This window comes from Schistocerca nitens, chromosome 4, assembly GCF_023898315.1.
Source record: "Schistocerca nitens isolate TAMUIC-IGC-003100 chromosome 4, iqSchNite1.1, whole genome shotgun sequence".
Taxonomy (NCBI): Eukaryota; Metazoa; Arthropoda; class Insecta; order Orthoptera; family Acrididae; genus Schistocerca; species Schistocerca nitens.
In genome coordinates, this window is record NC_064617.1 from 925,625,848 (window position 1) to 925,646,711 (window position 20,864).

The window sequence follows — 20,864 nt, forward strand, 5'->3', positions numbered from 1 at the left end:
GATCATTCGAGGTCGTCACAGCCGGCCGGTGTGGCCGTGCGGTTCTAGGCGCTTCAGTCTGGCACCGCGTGACCGCTACAGTCGCAGGTTCGAATCCTGCCTTGGGCATGGATGTGTGTGATGTCCTTAGGTTAGTTAGGTTTAATTAGTTCTAAGTTCTAGGCGACTGATGACATCAGAAGTTAAGTCGCATAGTGCTCAGAGCCATTTGAACCATTTTGAGGTCGTCACAGATTTCTGGTTGTGTGACAATGTTTTGACAGGCACAGATGGCAGTGGCTGTAATTGTAAACGTGGCATGAGAGGACAGCGAGAACTGATGGGCAGAAAAGTCTGTTGCTCTTGTGAGCGGTACTGATGCCTTTGGAGGAACCGAAACTGGTAGGATGTTCAGGTTGGGTTCAATGTCAGTGACCATTACAGCGTGACTGTGTGAAGCATACTTCATCGTAACTTCCGATGACATGATCACTGCAGATGTTATCAGGTTCTTCTTAGTTGGTTCGGAGTGTAGCATGGAATTCAGTGATCGAAATACATGAGACGGGCGTTGCAGAACCTCAATCTCGTCTTTAATGTCCAGGGTGGTACTGTCAATAGCCTGCAGTAGGTTATTCGTGGCGGCCATAGCTGGAATGTATCCTTGTATCCACAAGACCAAAGCGCCTTCTGTAGGATCACCACTTATGTAGGAACACTACCAGCTACACGTAAAACACACAGACGAATTATTGTTTGTCAATATTCACTTTTGTTATACGCAAACAAAAATCATGATGCAAACTCATTAGTAAGCTAAAGAGAACAGAACAATCAATGACTATAAACAGTTAAAGAAGCACTGCACTTGCCACATATCGATTAGTGGATTATGCCATGCACTTGCCACATATCCATTAGTGGATGTCACGCTCAATAAATTGGGAAACATATGAAGACAGACATGTGGATATATCCAGTTTTCTGGCCATCAACAGCCAAAAGGAATACTCCAACACTTCCAAATAAACACACTTTAATGACAAAATAATCACTGGTAATACAGAACAACAGATCTTGTGTCACTGCCACTGGAACAAGAATCTAAAAAAAATGTTCCTCGAGTACTTTCTACACCTACTCTCTCAGCCAATGCTGGTCGCCATAGAGACCCGCCATGGAAGTGCAGAGCACAGGGGTAAGGAGATGGAAGAGGTTCCATTGAAGTTGGCTTCTGTGGAATGAAATTTTGTGTGACCAACCATGTTATGTCCAATCCTTAAGGAGACCATGGTTGGACCAATAGTTGTGGAGCCTACAGAAATGGATATGATGCATCTGGATACAAGGCAGTCTCAGAGACAAGCAAGTGGGTGAAGGTGGCATCCTGTGCAAGAGTACAGGGTTGCAGTTGTGACCATACACACTGGCATGGTGATGTTGAAGAGTCCATTGCTCTCGATTCTGGCGTCAATGTTGGTGTCGTCCATCTTCACCAAGACCTGAAACGAGTGTGAGAGCGTTGCAGGTGGTGTTGCGCCATCGTCAGAGTCGTACATAGGCTTAGAGAACATGGAGAGAGTGTCATGCAGGTGAATGGCCAGGTGCTCTGCATGATGATGGGAGACGTCGATGCTAAACGTCGCATTTGACACTTGCACATGGTTTCCCAGTGAGCTGTCACCTGTCGGAGTTTGCATTGGGGAGGGGGTCACATTGAGAAGCAGGATGGAATCACATGAGCCTGAAAGAGCTACACATCACACAGACGTCCACACAGGCTTGACCCCGTTTATTGAAACAGTCTGGCGTTTGTTGTTCAATACGATGCTCATCGTGTTCTTGGACCTGGCCAGGACATGGTGTGGGCCTGAGTAATGTAGTTATGGAGCTGGCCGGGTTGTTTCATCTCCGAGCATAGTCAATTTGTAGTTAGCTAGGACACTGTGGTTAAATATTCGGGCAGTTGATCTGGTTGGGGGTAGGGGCATGCGAATTCAGCAGTATGGAGTTTAACCTTTTCGACCATGCCAGTAATTCACGTGAAGTCTTTGAAGAACTTGGCTGGGAGGGCGAGCTGTTCCCCATAAGGCACTTCTGTCAGCAAAGCCTTAAGATCATCTTTACGTACTGCACAGATTTCTAGTAGTACCCAGGGTAATGCTTGACTACATGTCTTCTCATGGCACATGAGTGCTTTCTTGAACATACAGAGCCATCGTTCTACAAGGCCATTGCTCTGTGAGTGGTAAGCAGTGGTATGGAACTTAGCCACACCATGCAAGGTGCATAGTTTTTCAAACATTTGGGACTCGACCTACCGACCTTGATCAGTTGTGATCAAAGATGGGTAACCAAACCTCTCGATCTACATCTTATAAAAACAATAGCTACAGAGTTGTCAGTAATATCTTGAGGGTGCATGGCCTTCATTCATTGCATACTTCTATCAATACCCAACAGTACATATCTGAAGCCCTTGGCTGGTGGTGGAGGGCCAATAATGTCAAGGTGGGTGTGTCTTAGGCGTCCTTCTGGAACATCAAATTTGTTTAATGTACTCTGGTTATGATTCCCAACATTACTTTTTTGGCACAAGCTGCATGTGCATAACCATGCCTGGCAGTCCTCTTAAAGTCTGGCCAGACAAAACGATCTGCAATTACATGTACTGGTGCTATAATACCAGAGTGCGGCCAAAGAGGAGATTCCTCTTTGCTTAGCAGTTGTGACGAACGGACACAGATTACACATAGAGATGTCACAAATTCTAGGACTGGTGATCCCAGACAGCCGTTGTGAAACTATAACATTTTGCGAGACGTCATTCACGAAGTCCTGCACCTCCCCGTCTTCTTGCTGCAAGCAACCCAACTCTTCAAAATTCAGTTGAGAAGTAAATGCTGAAACCTGGGATAAGTACTCCACCATCACACTGTCTGCTCCTTTAATGTGTGTTATGTCTGTGGTATACTGATTAATGAGATCCATGTGCTGAAAATGGTGAGATGGCAGATCTGCTACCAGATTACTGATGATGTCTGCAAGGAGTTTGTGATCAGTATATATGGTGACTTCTCTGCCTTCAGTGTCACACTGGAAGAACTTCATAGTCTCATATGCCATGAACAGCTCCTGGTCTAATGCAGACCACTTTCTTTGCAAAGTGGATAGTTTTTTAGAAAAGAATTGTAAAGGTTGGTTGTAATCACATAACTGCTGTTGTAAAACTGCGCCAACCACAGAACTGCTTTCATCTGTGGGGATAGAAATGCACACATCTGGGAGGGTGTGCGTGAGCATAATGGAATTTGCTAACACAACCTTGAGTGCCTTGAAGACTTTAATCATGTTGTTCATCCATTCAGATGTTTGTCTACCTTCTAAGGTATCCGTTACCCCAGACCTAGGGTATGTTGTATTTTCAATATTTTGAAAGACGAATGACAACTTATAAGTAGCTGTAAAGAATTCTCAGATCTTACCGTGGTAAAAACCAGTGTAACATTGACTTTTAAATCGTTTTCTTGAAAGAAAAACACATGAATACACTGTATTTATTTCATTTTGCTGTGAGGTAGGGGGCGGCCCCTCATTGCCCTTGCGCAATGGGTCGTTTAAATAAATAGTTATTCTTCCCGCGTTCCATGGGATTGAAACAGGTAGAACCACTAATAATTGATTCACTCTACCTTGCGCTTACAGTGGTTTGCAGAGCGTGGATGTAGATTTATTTGTACGCAGCTGCAGTTCGACTGTAGTGTTGAGACAGTTTACGACAATTGACTCCATAATGTACTGGGGGGAGGAAAGTGTTTACTGCTGCCAACCAACCGAACATCTTTGGATTGTTTATATTTACATCAGAATAGCTGTAGGAGAACTGGAGAAGCGTTATGTGATGAAGTAAAGCGACGACATAATGTGTTTGTGATTCTCAGTATTATATTCACTGGATACAATTCTGAAGTACTGATGCTTAGGAAATGTTTCTTTAAGTTTCTGTTAAGTGCAACACCTGTATTTATAACTACCCAGTGTAAGTTCCAAAATCACTGCAAAATATGTTCCTTGTATATAAGTCTGTGTGGTGCTCGTAAGTACTTGTTTCTTGTGTTCGATTATATGCGATGGGGCGCAAGCTCATGTTACTTTCACAAATAGTAAACCGATTCAGACTGGGAAGTGTAAGATAAAAAATTTTCGGGATTATTCGGATCAGCCTAAACAAGTACTTAATTTCGGCATTCGTTGTTTCGTTATTTTCCCTGTTATTAAGGTTATGTAAGTTTATCAAAGTATGCTACATTGTGTCCGGTTGCACGAGGCTTTTCCCTACTTACAAAACAAATAATAAAATATATAGTTTGTAAGATTAGACTAGTGTTTGTGCTTTAATTCCCTTCTGAGTTTCTGGGAGCAGTAGGTGCAAGAGGTATAAATGCTCTCGCTGTATTATCTGTAAAGTGCATTCCTTAACACCCGCAGTATTGAAAAAAGGAATGTGTATGTTGCATCATTGATGAACACCTGCAGCTTTTTCTCAATATTGTTTATTAAAAAGTTAATTTCTGTTCCGCTTGATGTCAATTAAAAAAGTGTACATATTTTTGGTTCGTTTGAAATGTTGTTAATTACAGTATGTTAAATATCTGATAGATGACATATATTTTACTGATGTTGTCACTATAGATGTATTATCATTTTAGTACAATAAGGTTATGAGAATGTGCCATTTCTTATTATTTCTCCGGTGAAGCGAATATATATTACTTTTCCAACAGTAATTGTGTTGTGTGTGAATCTTAGGTGCATAGTTTACAGTTCAATATAATAATAATAAAACATTGATAATGAACGCATGAGATAAAGAAGGTGATATGGAAAGAGATATTGTATATAACTGAGCAGAGGAAATTAATCATATTTCTAAGGAAAAGCAGGACATGGAGAATCTTGAATAGGTGAAGTTCATAGTATTTAATAACATATGTGAACGACAGAGTAACAACTATTGTTAAGTATTCTTCTCCCGCCCGCCCCCCCCTCCCCCGCCTCATCCACTTCCTCCACGCACCCTGATTCCCACTTCTGTTTGTGTTATCTTTCATTTTCTCCATCAAATCTCATTGCTGTTAATTTCCTAAGTTTGTAGCTTATATTCTCATTCTGTTCCTTTCGTTTTCACTTCATCTATTTTTTTTTCCTGTCATATTTTTGTTTCTGTACACAACTTTAATATTCTCCACTTTCATTATTCAAGTGTGTCTTGGATTTCATTCCTAACTATTTTAGTTTTCATCAATTTTATGCAATGTCTTCATTCACTGATGTGATAAAAGCATAACTATATATTAACTGTGTCCATTAAAAAGAAAGACAGGAAGTCTTCTGCCTTGAAGCATAGGTCTCTGTAGCCTTTCTATATTCTTTACTTATAACAAACAAAAAACAGAAATGTTGGACTTCACTTTCAAATGTTCCTATACAATTAGGGAAATGTGGAGTTTTTTCTGGGTACTTTGTGTGTTGTGGTATCCTTGTCGGATAGGATTGACGGAGGATATCGAAAAAGTTCAAAGAAGGGCAGTTGTTTTGTACTGTGCTGAAATAGGGGGGGGGGGGCGGGGGGAGTCTTGTGCATATGATGATTGAGTTGGGGTGGCAATTACTAACACAAAGGTGTTTTTTGTGGGTGTTTGAAACTTTAATGATCAACTTTCACCTTTGAATGCCAAAATATTTTCTTCCACTCCCACATACACAGGGAGAAATAACTATCATAATAAAATAAAAAAGATCAGAGCTCACATGGAAAGATTTAGTTCCAGAATGAATTTTCATTTTGCAGTGGAGTGTTCACTGATATGAAACTTCCTGACAGATTAAAATTGTATGCAGGACCAGAACTTGAATGTGGGGCATTTGTCTTACACAAGTAAGTGCTCTGCCAACTGAGCTACACAATCGCAGCCCGTGACCACTCCTCACAGCCTTATTTCTGCCATTACCTCACCTCCAACCTTCCAGACTTCACAGAAGTTCTGCAGTGTATCTTATAAGATGAGCACTCGTGGAAGAAAGGATACCTCGGAGACATGGTGTAGCCACACTCTAGGGTTGTTTTCAGAATGAATTTCCACTCTGCAGCAGTATGCGTGCCAATTTGAAACTTACTGGCATATTGTTCTAATCTGCCAGGAAGTTTCAAAGATTTGGGTGTATATTTTTCCCCTTTGAGGAGCAGTTGAGAAGTAGGCTGTAAGGGCTATTAAATTGATTTGAATTTTGTGAATCCAAATTGGTGTCAGCTGTTTGTGAGAAATGAAACTTTGTGCTGGACCAGGACTCGAACTCGGATTTCCCATTTATTGTGAGTTGTCGCATTAACCAGTTAGCATGCCTCCAGGACAGACCCAAACTTCCATATGTCACGGAGCCCACAACCTTTGTCTACATCAGTGTACATTCTCCGCAAGCCATTGTATGGTGGGTGACAGAGGGTTCGATGAACCAGTACTGGTCATTTCCTTTTCTGTTACACTCACAGATAGAGCGAGGGGAAAATGACTGTCTCTATGCCTCCATATAATCCTTAATCTCTCTCATTTTATCTTCTTAGTCCTTACACAAAATGTGCATTGGCAGTAGTAGAATCATTCTGCAGTCAGCATCAAATGCTGGTTCTCTAAGTTTTCTCAATAGTGCTTCTTGAAAAGACTGTCACCTTCCCTTCAGTGTCTCCCATTTGAGTTCCTGAAGTGTCTCTGTAATACTTGCATGTTGGCTGAACCTATCAGTAATAAATCTAGCAGCCCACCTCCAAATTACTTCGATGTATTCCTTTAATCCGCCCTGGTGTGAAACACTCAAACACTACTCAACAATAAGTTGGACTAGTGTCCTACATGCAGTCTCCTTTACAGATGGACCACACATTTCTCAAATTGCCCATTGAACCGAAGTCAACCAGTCACCTTCCCTACTACAATCCTTACATTCTCATTCCCTTTCATATTGATTTGCAACACTGTGCCTAGATATTTTGTTGATGTGAAGTCAAGCAGCACACAACTGATACTGTATTTGAACATTATGGGTTTGTTTTTCCTACTCATCTGCATTAACATACATTCTTCTACATTTAGAGCTAGCTACCATTCATCACACCAACTAGAAATTTTGTCTAATTCTATTTGTATTCTCCTACATTCATTCAATTACAACACTGTCCCATACACCACAGCACCATCAGCAAACAGCCACCGACTGCTGCTTACCTTGTCTGCCGGATTATTTATGTATGTAGAAAATAAGAGCGATGCTATCACACTTCACTGGGGCACTCATGATGATACCCTTGCTTCCACATTTCATGATTCCCTCAGGGTTATGAACTCTATGAAATATGGAAGTTTGGGTTGATCCTGGAGGTTCGCTCGGATAGCTAAGGGGTTAAGACAACTGCTCACAATAAGTGGGAAATCCAGGTTCAAGTACAGGCTTGGCACAAATTTTCATTCACTGCAAAAACTGACATCAATCCAGATTTACAAAATGTGAATCAATTTCATAGAATTTACCACAACTGTAATTGTAAGAACAGTATCCCTTCCTTCAGACATGGGTGCGTGTCTGAAGGAAGTCTTTAATACAATATCAGAGTGGTGCAGAGAGTGGCAGCTTACTTTAAATATTCAGAAATATAAAGTTATGTGCATCACCAAATGAAAAAAATGTACCGTCCTGTGATCATAGTGCGAGTGAGTGATAATGATGTAACAAGTTTTTTTTAGGTATATGAAATGGAATGATCACATAGTGTAGTATCTTTATTGTCACATGAAAGGTATATACAATCTTTGAGTAAAATATTGGTGACATGTCGGGTTATTGGAAACGTCCAATTCCACCCATCTGCTTTGACCAATGACGTCACCAATGTGGCGGAAACGACAACTCCCATATCGTGACTATAACGTCATTAAGTAAACATGACATCAAACACAAAAATAGATCGAAAAACCATCAAACACATATTCCTCCAAGAATATAATGAAACTAACGGGACAAGTGGGGGGAAATGGGGGGGTTTTTGGGTGGGGACAAACTAAAAGTAAACACACGCCACTAAACCAAACGACAAAAACGCTAAAATAAAATGACAACAACCTTCCCAAAATCAACTAAAAACAATATCCACTGGAATCGAACACTTCCCTTGAGTTATATAGGTCAACAGAAACAGATTCCAAATCGTAAAACCCAAAACTACAACCACGTCCACAATCATTACTACCTCAAAAAACACAACAAAACAACAAAAATGGAATCGAACACTTCCCTTGACCTATATAGGTCAACAGCAACTACCGATACCACACCATAAATCTCAAAACTTTCGCCATCACCACACTTAACACTACCATAAAAAAGACACCTAGAAAATCAAAATTGGAATCGAACACTTCCCTTGACCTGTTATCCTTACGACATCTCCACATTTAGCTGTCCCTGGTCTGAGACGCTGGAACTTTAGTAAGGGTCATTTCTTCACGACGCACTGAACACTTCACGACTTCATCCGAATAGTTGAAGAAATTTTGTTAGAGACAACGCACTGTCACCCATCATCGCCGACAACCGAAAACTGTTGACGTTGTCAGTCATATCCACACCTACCAAATACATAAACAAAGCAATTTACCAAAATTCACACACTACAAACAGAAAAAAACTACAATGACGTCGACATAACAAAACCAAAATCGTTAACTCACTGAAAAATGTTCCGCTGAAAGCACAGTCATTACCGACACAACACACGTGCAATGCTACCACGCAAATGAACCCCATTCGCCACATAACACGCTACCCATAAACACACCACCAGAGAGAACCATCGACTGCAACAATACGCCACCTATAAATATGCCGCACACGCAAACTAAACCAAAAACATCACCTACCACACAACACATAAACACACCACCAAAGAGCACCATTGATCACATCAAAACGACACCTACAAACACGCCACTCTCACAAACTAAATTCCGCGCCATTGTGACGTCACACATCACAACAGCCTTACATCACGTGTCAAAGCCGACGGGTGGAATTGGACGCTTCCATTGACCCTGTCAGTGAATACAGCTGTATGTCCACATAGGTTTATGTGAAAAACAACATATATTAAAAGAAAGTGTATCCATACACCCACAAGCATGTTACAACATAAAAGTTTCCGCTATCAAAAATTTTTCCACATGGTTTTTTCCTAACTATTTTACAAACAAAGAACAAAACAAAAATGATAGATTAGGACAAGCAGTAGGTAAGGAAAATATACAAAAAGGAAAGCACAAGTGGTCACTGGTTTGCAGGGCCCATTGGAAATCATCATGGAGATTCTGAGAAAGCTGATTTGGTGGATGCTTTATGATAAATGCGAACTACTGTGTGAAAGCCTACTTACGAAGTTTTGAGAAACAACTGTACGTGATGAATCTAGAAATATACTACAATCCCGTATGTGTTTCTTGCCATTGGGATACAAAGACAAGATTAGCATAGTTACAGTGTGTAGAAAGACGTTCAAGCAATCACTTGTCAAATACCCCATAACTGAATTAAATGGGAAGAAGCCGTAGTAAGTTGCACGATTAGAAGTACTCAATGCAGGACATGTTACAATGGTTTGCAGAATCTAGATGTTGATAAATATAATCATGCTGAAAAATTTATGTTGTAAGAAACTATAAATTGTGAGGACATTGGTTCGAAAGCCCCATCCAATCTTTCAGATTTAGTGTTTCCATGTTTCCCTAAATCACTTGAGGGAAATCTCAAGCTGTTTTCTTTGAAAAGCACATGGCCGATATTTTCCTCAGCATCCTCAGTTTGTGCTCTGTCTCTAAGACCCCCTTTTTAAGTGGAATGCTATACCCTAATCTGTCTTCTTTTTGCCTGTCTTCCTTACAACAACATGGTATTCCACAACAGAATATGAAATGAGTGCAACTTGGTGGTCAGTGTTGTTGAAATGTGAAATAACTGCCTAATTTTCCACACACTTGTCATGGTTGAAAACTTAATTATTAATTTTATTGACAGATAAAGCATTTCCTACATGAATTTTTTTGAGTTCAGAGGATAGTACTTAATATACTGTGTTCACAGGTAGGGTTCATAACCCTGTTTCCTTTCTCAAATATTCTGTTTTGATCAATCAATGGAAAATCCAGAATGGAATAATGACAATATTATGAAAAGGATAGTTGCTACTCACCATATAGTGGAGATGCTGAGCCGCAGATAGGTACAACAAAAAGACTGTCAAACAAAGCTTTTGGCCAAATAGGCATTCATCAGAAATAGACTACACACACACACACACACACACACACAGGACCACAGTCTCTGGCTGCCAAGACCAGACTGGCATTGGCAGCCAGAGAATATGACCGTGTGTGTGTGTGTGTGTGTGTGTGTGTGTGTGTGTGTGTTGTTGTTTAATTTTGATGAAGGCCCATTTGGCTGAAAGCTTTGTTTGACAATCTTTTTATCGTACCTATCTGCGACTCAGCATCTCTGCTATATTATTTTGTTCATAATTTTATAATTACGCACTTTGCCTAATTGTAAAACATGTACAAGGAGCAGTAATCTTCCACATTTTTATTTTATAGAATGTTTTCGTGTGTGAAACAAATGTCAGCATTGCTGCCAAGCATTGCTTGCTTCCACACTAGCTCAGTTGCCAGTGCCTGGAGTGGCAGGCCTGGTGGACCTCGTAAGTGGCTCAGTCACAACAAGAAAATATATCCACCACAATTACCTGATGAAGAACCAAGACCTGCTGTAAGTATCCTGATTTTAGATGTAATCTGGTGGCAGATTTTATATGATGCTTACTTTCATAACAAGTCATTTTGTCAGGTAACTGCAGGAATGCACCAGGGATGACCTTTTTAAAAAATAACATACATTAGCAAACACAATATGTTCCAAATTCTATGTACTCTCTCTTTTATTACTTGCACTTTGCTTATAGCATGAATATAGTTCTTTCCCCTCTTTTTTCCTAAATAATTTTGGAGTTTTGTCTATTGGGACTTCCTTGTAACATAGAGCTTCAAGATAAATTTGATGCATTAGTTTCGAGTCTATATACATATTTTAAAATGCAGTTATTGAGCTAGTTTTCTTTTGCATCAAACGCTATCCACGAGCATGCCAGAGTTTTCTTTGATCGCTGGTGGGATACTTTCCATTTCTTGTTAGAAAGCATGCTGTCCTTTCACAACTGTTATGGTCTGATGATCCACTGATGCATTGTCTGCCATAGTTTGTCATACTGAGAGGGGAAAGGTACACTAAGATAGTTTGTTGGTGTTTACTGAAGTCATCTGTCCATAAACCGATTTGATGCAGCTCTCCGCACTAGTCCATCTTGGGTGTCTTTTCATACTTGCTCTGTATACCCATTCAATCTTGCTTACTGTTTTGATGTCTTGGTGTCTTTCTACAGTTTAGATGGTCTGCAATTTCCTCTGTTTCCAAATTAACTGATACTTGTTGCTTTGAGGTTTGTCCTATTGTCCTGTCACTGCATTCTGTGAAATTATGCCGTACAACTCTTTTCTCTACAGTTTGATTCAGTATATCATTAGTTTCCCAGTCTACTTATATCACAGTTCAAAACCACAAATTCTTGTAACCATTCACATTTATTATTCTTCTCACTATGTCTATCTCCATGAGCAGGTGGATTTATTACACTTAAAAAGGCACGGACACTGTGTGTGCAAGACTTTTGTAGGTAACCTTAGGCACTGTCTTTCAGTCTTCCATTCATATGTACATCACATACACTTTCTATAAATTAAACTAAGCAATGTTAGAGAAGCTATTTTTGCTTTGTTCAGTGTATAGAACGTGTATGTTAATATGACTGGAAAAGAAAATATGACTACTGAAAGACAGTGTCTGAGATCAGCCACAGAAGTCACACACAAAGCATCTGAGCTGTTTTAGGTCACAACCTGCTGACTGAGATATAATCCTCTGATATATGTGGTGGCAAGAGCAGTAAATGAGGCTAGCTGTAATAATTTATTTCCAAATTGATATTTGTAATGGTCATGTCAAGTCTAACCCAAAATATTTACTCCTCAAGCTACCCATTTGATCTTCAGTAGCATCACATTTAAGAAACATCTACCAACTTTTTGTCTGTGCTGTTTGTATACCACATTTTGCTTTCATATAATGTGTAATAATAATAATAATAATAATAATAATAATAATAATGATGGAAAAGACCTTCTAACTTATATATTTTTATCTGATGTTAACATATTTCTCTTCTTCAACAAAGCCAGTCAATATTTCTTACCTTCTTTAACTTCAGCTGTTGTCAGGTATTTTGGTACCCAAATAACAAAACTCATCTACTGCAGTCAGCGCGTCATCTTCCAATCTAATTTTTTCAACATTACCTGTCTAAATTTGATTACATTCTTTTATAAGATGGACATAAAAGAGTTTTCTGTTGGGTTTCATTTCCATTCATTTACAGCGAGACAAAGGTATATCATAAATTAATGAGCAGCTCTAGAACAAATCTTTCACTTTGCAGTAATTTGTGCTCTGGTCTCAAATTTCATGACAGTTTTCACCTAGCACTTCTAGTTTACAGATTATCCCGAAACAGCATGCTGCCCCAATAGAGAATTGACAACATTCCATCAATCAGGGCAGGGCTAGTTCTAAGGTTTAGCTGACATGTGCTTTATTTTTACACATGACTTATCCAAAGAATGCAATTGTTTGTAAGTTGTCACCATTCCTTGTTGCACAATGGTAGTTGATGGATTTTAGTTGCTGATTTTTTTATATATGTGCTCTTGTGTTGGTGTTAAATATACGTGTGTAGTATCTTACAATGCTGGTGCCACCTCCAGCTGACATTTCCTACAAATCGGGCAAGTTGGCATAGTGGCTTAGATGCTGAACATACAGAGCTGTTACAGTCCTTTGGATAGACCTAGTCTGATTTCATTTACAGCACAGTTCTGACCAAACATTTACGTGATCTTTAAAACTGTGGTCATTGATGAGATGATAAACCCTAATTTTCCTTTCTTCACTCTTTTTCTTCCCCTCCGAACCCACAGTTTTGCAGCCATTTCAGATTCATTGCATTAATTGCAGCCAACACAACCACTCACCCTACTTAGACTGTGGTTTGACAAAATTTATCTCAGTATTATCTGCAAACTTTAAATTTTTCAAATGTCTTTCTTTCAGTATGTTTGTCATATGAAAGCCAACATCAAATACAGTCCATGGAAGATGTGGTATATAGCATGTTTGGTACGTGGATTGTCGGTGGAAGAAGCAGTTAAACAACTCAGTTTTGTTAATAAGAAAGGTGCAACATACGTGAGAGATACCATTTTGGAAGCACAAAATTTGGCAGTAGAGAAGCACAATGTAGAATACAAGACAAATTTATGGGTTGGTAAGTGTTTTTTCTAATTTTAAATAGGCATGAAGTATTATGTTTTCACTTAAGAATCACAGAGTTATTGATTTGTGCTCCTTCAACAAAATCAGCCTTTTACTTAGATGTCTCAGTAATTTTTCATGTTACTTCTCTTTTCTACATTCATTGATGACAACCTGAGTAATAAGGGCAGGATTCTTTATGTTGATATATCATCAGAATATAGTTGTTCTTTCTTCCTCTTCTCCCACTTGTCTCCTACATTATTCCATGATCCTTCCTCTTCATACTGCCACTCCCCTCCCCCACTCTATAACAAGAAATTTGATAAATAATAATTTACTAAATCTTTGACAGTTCAGTTATTGTTATAACGGATCATCCAGGAAATAATAAGTAGAACTGAGTTAACACTACAGCCATTGGCCATTTGCATTTAGGTGGTGAGTGGTGTTTTTATAAAGATGAGAATGAAAACGTCAGGTAAGTGTGAGATTTGGGTGGTGATTGATTTTAGAATGTGGGGGAAACAGAATTGATTGCCATTCATCATGAAACCTAGAAGATTAATAGACATGAATTAATGACTAAATTAGAAGTGGGAGGTTGTTGTTAAGTTCAGAACATGAGAATGTTAAAGCTGCAGAATGAACTCAACAACACCCAAAATTTCCGAAGAATTAGTGGAAGGTGTTGATGCAGTGACTTTTCCATGCACCTACAGTCTTCAGTTTTGTGTATCTTGATCCTGCATGTTTTGTTTTGTTTTGTTCTGTTTATAAATTGTCTTGGTCTTTTCTTATTTCTTGTAACCCAGCAAAGAACTCCTTGGTCATATGTGATGCACTCACATGGCTACATGACCTACTCACCTAAATTTTCACTTTCATTACATTCATAATTATACCTTACTCTCTAACAAAATCATGGGCGTGACATCCACAGACCTCTCTGCTGCCTACAGTATGGTTAATCTCAGATTCCTCATGCAAAAGATCTACCCTGTAACAAAAGATTGGCTATCAGAGGCCTCGAAAACCAATTTTTCTCTGCATAATTCCAGGACAGAAGAAGGAAGCAGTGGAGATACAAAATGGTCTACTTGAGGGTAGTGTACTGGCTCCAACACTGTAATATTTATACCAATGAACCACTACACCACAAGCTTAAAATAGGTCTTCATTGATGACTGAGCTGTAGCCATTCAGATTAGTGTGCATGAGAAAATTAAAGTTGGGATCACTACAGCTGTAGAGAGACTCAAGCACTACTACGTCTTGTATCACAAAAACCCAGGTTTGTGCTTTTTACCTCCATGTCAGTCATGAAGCCAGACATCTCGAGGTTACACTGAGAGGAATTTTGTTGCGGCACTGCACCTAGCCCAAATACTGGTGTATTATCCGAATCAAGGCCCTAACATACAAGCAGCACTATGCCAACATCAAAATAAAAAAATAGTGGCAGAAGCATATCCTCTGCAAAATTGTAGGCTAAAATAGGGCTGCTAAAACACAAGTGGTGTTATGAAAACAGCAACAATGGCAGTTTGCAATTCCATTGAAAAATGTGGCTCTCCCATCTGATACAAATACAAGCACATTGAGCAAATTACCTCATACTTGACCCTACACCCGGACCCATTACCAGCTGTATGAAAACTACTCCTACATGTGAACACCTGCCTGCAATTGCTTTACAAAGAGAGAATGAAGTTCTCTACATACGAACAAAACCCACAATATGGCATTTGATAGTCTACCCAAAGATTAAAATCAAGAATAACTTGCTCAGTGCAGCTGAGAAGTATAAACACCAAATTCGGCGTAAACTGGGGGTGTGGTAAATTAACAACTCCGCCAATGAAAAAATAAAACAACTCACATTAGTGAATATAACTGTCAGGAAAACTACCCCCTGGTCACCCTGAAAACTGGGAAGTCTGGAAATACCACAACAGACTGCAGACAGGAACAACAAGACACAAAGCAAATCTCAAAAGACAGAAGCCCCAGTACTTATGCAATTTTGGTGAGATCTAGAAAACTCAACACTTTTATTCCTGCCCTGATTTCTCCCCTCACTACTGCATTTCAGACATCATATCACTTCTCATGTAATTTTCATAAACCTAGTTGTCCTATTGTAACAATTTTTGATGCTTTCTGTCACTCACCGTCTTCTCAGAATTTGTTTTACACAAATATTTTGATTTTAGCATGCAGTACAGTTATATCAGCTGTTAGCTATGGCTATAGACCACAGGGTGCATCAGCACCATCTAGATGCATATTTCTCAATTTCTGGTCACACATGAATGCTGCTCTGTCAGTTGCATGTTTATCTATTACTGGTCACTCATGCCACATCTAATATGTGTATTATTTTATGTATGACAAAGTGAGACACAGTTTTTATGGTTGTCGAGATTAATTACGATTAAGTCTGCTGGCAGCTTACCATGATCCGTGTGAGAAATGTAAGTTGTGGCTTATTTTAATAATTAACAACTTTTGCCTTTTTGAAATGTATCAGGCACCCATGTTAGGCAGTTGGCCAGGCATCTACTCTGCTGTTTTTTGCACATGGCCATTCAGCTTGCATTTGCTCCTGGGCTAAACTAGTCTGACTTACCTGTACTATTTTCTACATATTTATGTGCCATTTTTCTGTTGTTGCTACAGATGTTTGAAACGATATAACTGTACTGACCTGTTCGTTTTCTGTGATCTGTATTCCTTTTCTTCTTTTTATCTGTGTGTATTCTTTTAATTTTTAATGTGATAGCAACCTACAGTTCTTGGATGGTTTGCATTAAATACTCAGTGAAACTTTTGTTTTCTATTTATGGAGTAAGTTACAGTTGTAAAATTTAAATTAATGATAAAGAGAAATAGCTAAGATCGACACCCAAATTTTGCTACATAAATGAATAGTGCTGCTGATCGTTAAAAATAAAAAAAAAAGGCATGTTAAGTCTATATCTCTATTTCCAATTACCTGTTTGAGTTAGTTGGTGATTTTTTCCATAGCTTGTGTGTAATTAAAACCAAACCAACAGCATTGCTGCTTCTACAAATTTTAGATAGGTCAAAATAAGATTAAATAAAAAGAAAAATGGAAGTACAAATTGCATATTTCCTTGAATTAGGACGGACACACACACACACACACACACACACACACACACACACACACACACACACACACACACACACACACTAGTGCACTCCTACATGGTGCTTGCGTAACACATAATGCCAGGATTGCACTCTGGCAGGTAGACTCGGCTGGGGGATGTATGGGGTGGGGTGGGCAGAGGGAGAGACAGATGGGATGCAGGAAGAGGAGTTCAGGGTAGGTAGCTGGTTTGCTGCTGTTTGGAAATTATTCCTTGGTAAATATTTGGCTGCCCACAGTTCCATATTCATGATGGATCAATAGAGATAGAATTGGGAGTGGTTGATAGGACAGAGGAAGGGGAAGTGTAGGGTGGAGGGTGTGGGAACAGAGGATTAACTGAGATTGAGTCAAGGAGGATTATGGAGGTGAAGTATGTTTTGTAAGGATCCAAGTGGTGTGGCTTGTGAAGCAGCCCTTGAAATCGAGGATGTTGTGCTCAGCCTCATGTTGTGCCACCCAGTGCTCATCTTTGTTCTTGGTCATAGTGTGGCAGTGCTGGACAGCTGGTTGGTTGTCACACAGACGTAAAAAGCTGTTCAATGACTGCAGCAGAGTAAGGATATGACATAGTGGGTTTCACCGGTGCCCCTGCCTCTGATGGGAAAGGATGAGCCTGTGATGGGACTGGCATGGGAAGTACTAAGTGGTTGGATTGGGCATATATTGCACCTGAGTTTTCCTCAGGGAACAATCACTGTGTCAAGAAATTGGTAGTGGAAGTTGATAGAGATGAATAGGATGTTGTATGGGTTGAGTGGATCATGGACACTACTTTAGGGTGTCCTCATTTCAGGGCATGATGATAGATTATCAAAGTCCTGGCAAAGAATATAGTTCAGGTGTTCCAGTCCAGCGTGATACTAGCTAGTGAGGGCGACTCTCCTGGTGATGGTGGTAGGATCAGGGATGTGTGAGGATGTGGCAATGGAAATCCGTTTTGCAGAGTAGGTGTAAGCAGTAGTAGCACCTGTCTGTGAAGGCCCTTGAGAGATCTTCAGCATAGTGGTCAAGGGAGTTCTTGTAACTGCAGGTACACCATTCATGGGGAACCAGGCTGTAAGAGAAGGGTTTATTGTTGTGGTATTTATGACATCTGTTGAAATGCAGGTACTGTTGGTGGTTAATGGTTTTAATATGGGTAGATGTGTGGATTGAGCTATCAGAGAGGTGGAGTTCAACATCCACAAAGGTGGCACATCGATTTGAGGAGGAGCAGGTGAAGTAGATGAGAGAGAAGTTGCTGAGATTGTGAGAGAATGACGACAGAATGTCTTGGACCTGAGTCCACATCATGACGAAATCATTAGTGAACCAGCCAAGGGGTCTGGGGTTTCGGGAGGTTGGGAAGGTTTCCTATAGACAGCACATAAAAAGTTTGGCATTGCTGGGTGTCATGTGGATGCCCATGGCAGTGCCACAGATTTGTTTTTATACCTTCCCTTAAAAGGAGAATTATTTGTGTGTCAGGATATAGTTGGTAAGGTGCATGAGGAAAGAGGTAGGCCTAGTGGGTTTTGAGTCTGAAGGATGTTGAGAAAGCAGCAAATCTGTTGGCAGAAGGGATGTTGGTGTATAGTGAGGTGGCAGCAACAGTGATGAATGGGGATCCAGGAGGTAATAGGGGTGGACTTGCCGAAGACCTACTCTCCTTCTTCTGACTTCATTGTCACCATTCCTCCAAACAAAGCCACCCTTATCCCAACACTTGAGTCTTGTCTCACCCAGTTCATATCACCACCAACTGTGATAGTCCCACCTCCCACCTTATCACCACATGGTCACCTTCCTACAACTTGGCCTCACCATCCTCCCCAAATCTCTCTCTAAGAACACTAAACTTTCAGCAGAAGAAAGGACAGCCATACACAACCTCAAAACAGATCATGACCTAATATCCTCCCAGCAGACAAAGGCTCCACCAATCTCGTGATGAATTGCAGTGACGACATGACAGAAGACTTGTGCCATCTGCCGTAACTCCACCACCTACAAGCTCTGCCATAGTGGTCCCATCTGAGAAGTGCAACATAACTACAGATCCGTACTGAAATCCTTAGGCCCATTCCAGAACCTTTCTTCTGAGTGCCTCTCCCTCCTCCCTCAGTGATACCGCACACAACCACCTTATATATGCTCCCCACAATCCCTAAATCCAACAGTTGTGGACACTTCATTGTAGCAGGTTATTATGCTCCTACTGAAAGAATTTCCACTCATTTTGAACAACACTTCCACCCAGTTGCCCAAAACCTACGCCTTCATATCAAAGATACTAATCACTTCCTTCACCAACTCTTCACCACCCCCATTCCTTTACCTCCTGGGTCTCTGCTTATCACTGTTGATCTCACCTCCATATACAGCAACACCCCTCCTGACCATGGCCTTGCCGTTACCTCTCCCAATGTCCTTTACACTCCAAACCCACAACATCGTTCTTCATATACCTTATCAACTAAATCCTGACACACGAAGTTATTTGTCTGTTGAGAGTAATGTACATAAATAAACTCATAGCACAGATGTGGACACCCACATAGCACCCTCCTATGTCATCCTTTTTATGTGCCATCTAGGGGGAACCTTCCTACCCTCCCAAAACCCCAAATCCCGAGTCTCATTCACTGATGATATCGTTGTGGTCTGGGCTCAAGGCCAACTCATTCCTTCGCAAGCTCAACACCTTCTCTCCCATCCACGTCCACCTAACACCTTATCTCACATCATGCCAGTCCTGGCAATCAGTAGTTTTACTCCTGACTACAATGGTGGAGGTAGCTGTCAAAAGCTCGAGAATTTTATTTGAATTGACTTGGCTTAAAAACCGAGAAGATTTTATCCAGACATGCCACTGCGAAAGACTCCAAGAACAGTATACACACAGCATTGTCAAGTGCAGCGAGGGGCCTAGACTCTTAATGACATAAGAAACTGAGGATGGTCCATCCTATCAGCTAACATGGAGAAGGAGTTATGGAATTTGGTCAGGAAACATACAAACAAATAGGCAAGACTTGAATAACTACAATCTTTAATGCTTGTCTGAACTAAATTATATTAGTGATCTGCATGAAAGTTCCCTATTCCTGATTGTACAAAATACCATGGAGGAAGGTACACAGCTAACTATGAACACAAGCAGAGCCAGAGCAAATATGACAAGTCCAGGCCCTGGGCCTGGCCTGCACAGGGATCCCTCCCGGACGGTTGTCTGAACTGAACTCTCTTTCAGACGCCTCTGCCTTTATACTTTACTGTAGGCCACATTGCCCCTTCCGTGTTGTTGCTTGTGGCCACAGCCTAGCAGGGTCTCGTGTGTGACCATATATGGTCACCACCATTGCACTTGCTGCATTTCACAGCCCTCCATGTGAGGTCCTGTGATACTTCGTGAGTCTGTGTAACATTTCCAGGCAATGCCCAAGACAATGCCCTTCCTGTGGCGTCTCTTTTGTGCTGTGGGTACTTTCTGGAACACTTATTCATTCAGGCTTCTGGTCTGTTGCCTTTCAGGTGTTGCCTTTTTAAATATGCGACTATATAGGTAAGCTTCCATATATAATATTGGTCTTTATTAGTATGTTTAACCTCCAAGCTATATTAAACACAAATTGGTCAGCAAAATTTTAAGTAATGGTTTAAATGGCCTGTCATCTGGGCCCAAAATTTTTCTAAGTAACTGGTCCTCAAAGTGTTAAGTTTTGAATGAGAGTCAAACACTCCATGATTTAAGAAAGTCATTGCACATTTTCACATGTAACATATTTATGTTGTATAAAAGGAAATTCACTTTGAAAGTAATGCTTCTCAAGCCACCATTCACAATATTTTTCCTCAACCTGTTAGAAATGTAAATAGTTGTGATGTGACACTCATTGAAAGCAGTTTGTTGTTACAAAGTATTGCATAATCTTCATCCTAAAGCCTTTGACTCATTTTACTGTTGGCAAACACTTATGCTTGCACTCTGTTTTGTTGTTGTAAATGGCACATTTACTGTACTTTTATTGTGATTTTATTCTCTCGTTTATGTTTTATTGTTGTTGCAGTGCCAGTCAAAATTACAAGAATTTACCTGAGAACTAAAACAACGAAGAGTTCCCGGGTTTTTCCCAGATGAAAAAATTCCCTATTTTTCCCAGATTTCCCTGTCATCTCAGGGCGTATGCACCCTGTCACTCCAAATATT

General features: G+C 40.2%; 1 protein-coding gene across 1 annotated transcript in view; it reads left to right on the top strand.

Moving 5' to 3' along the window:
* Positions 1–3,821: 3,821 nt before the first annotated feature.
* Positions 3,822–20,864, top strand: part of LOC126252481 (39S ribosomal protein L22, mitochondrial) — a 29,593-nt gene continuing 12,550 nt past the window's right edge. Inside the window, exons 1-3 of the mRNA XM_049953376.1 lie at positions 3,822–4,018; positions 10,671–10,842; positions 13,294–13,507. Coding sequence (XP_049809333.1) covers positions 10,672–10,842; positions 13,294–13,507 — 385 coding nt within the window. The 5' untranslated portion in view covers positions 3,822–4,018; position 10,671. The remainder of the gene's footprint in view (positions 4,019–10,670; positions 10,843–13,293; positions 13,508–20,864) is intronic.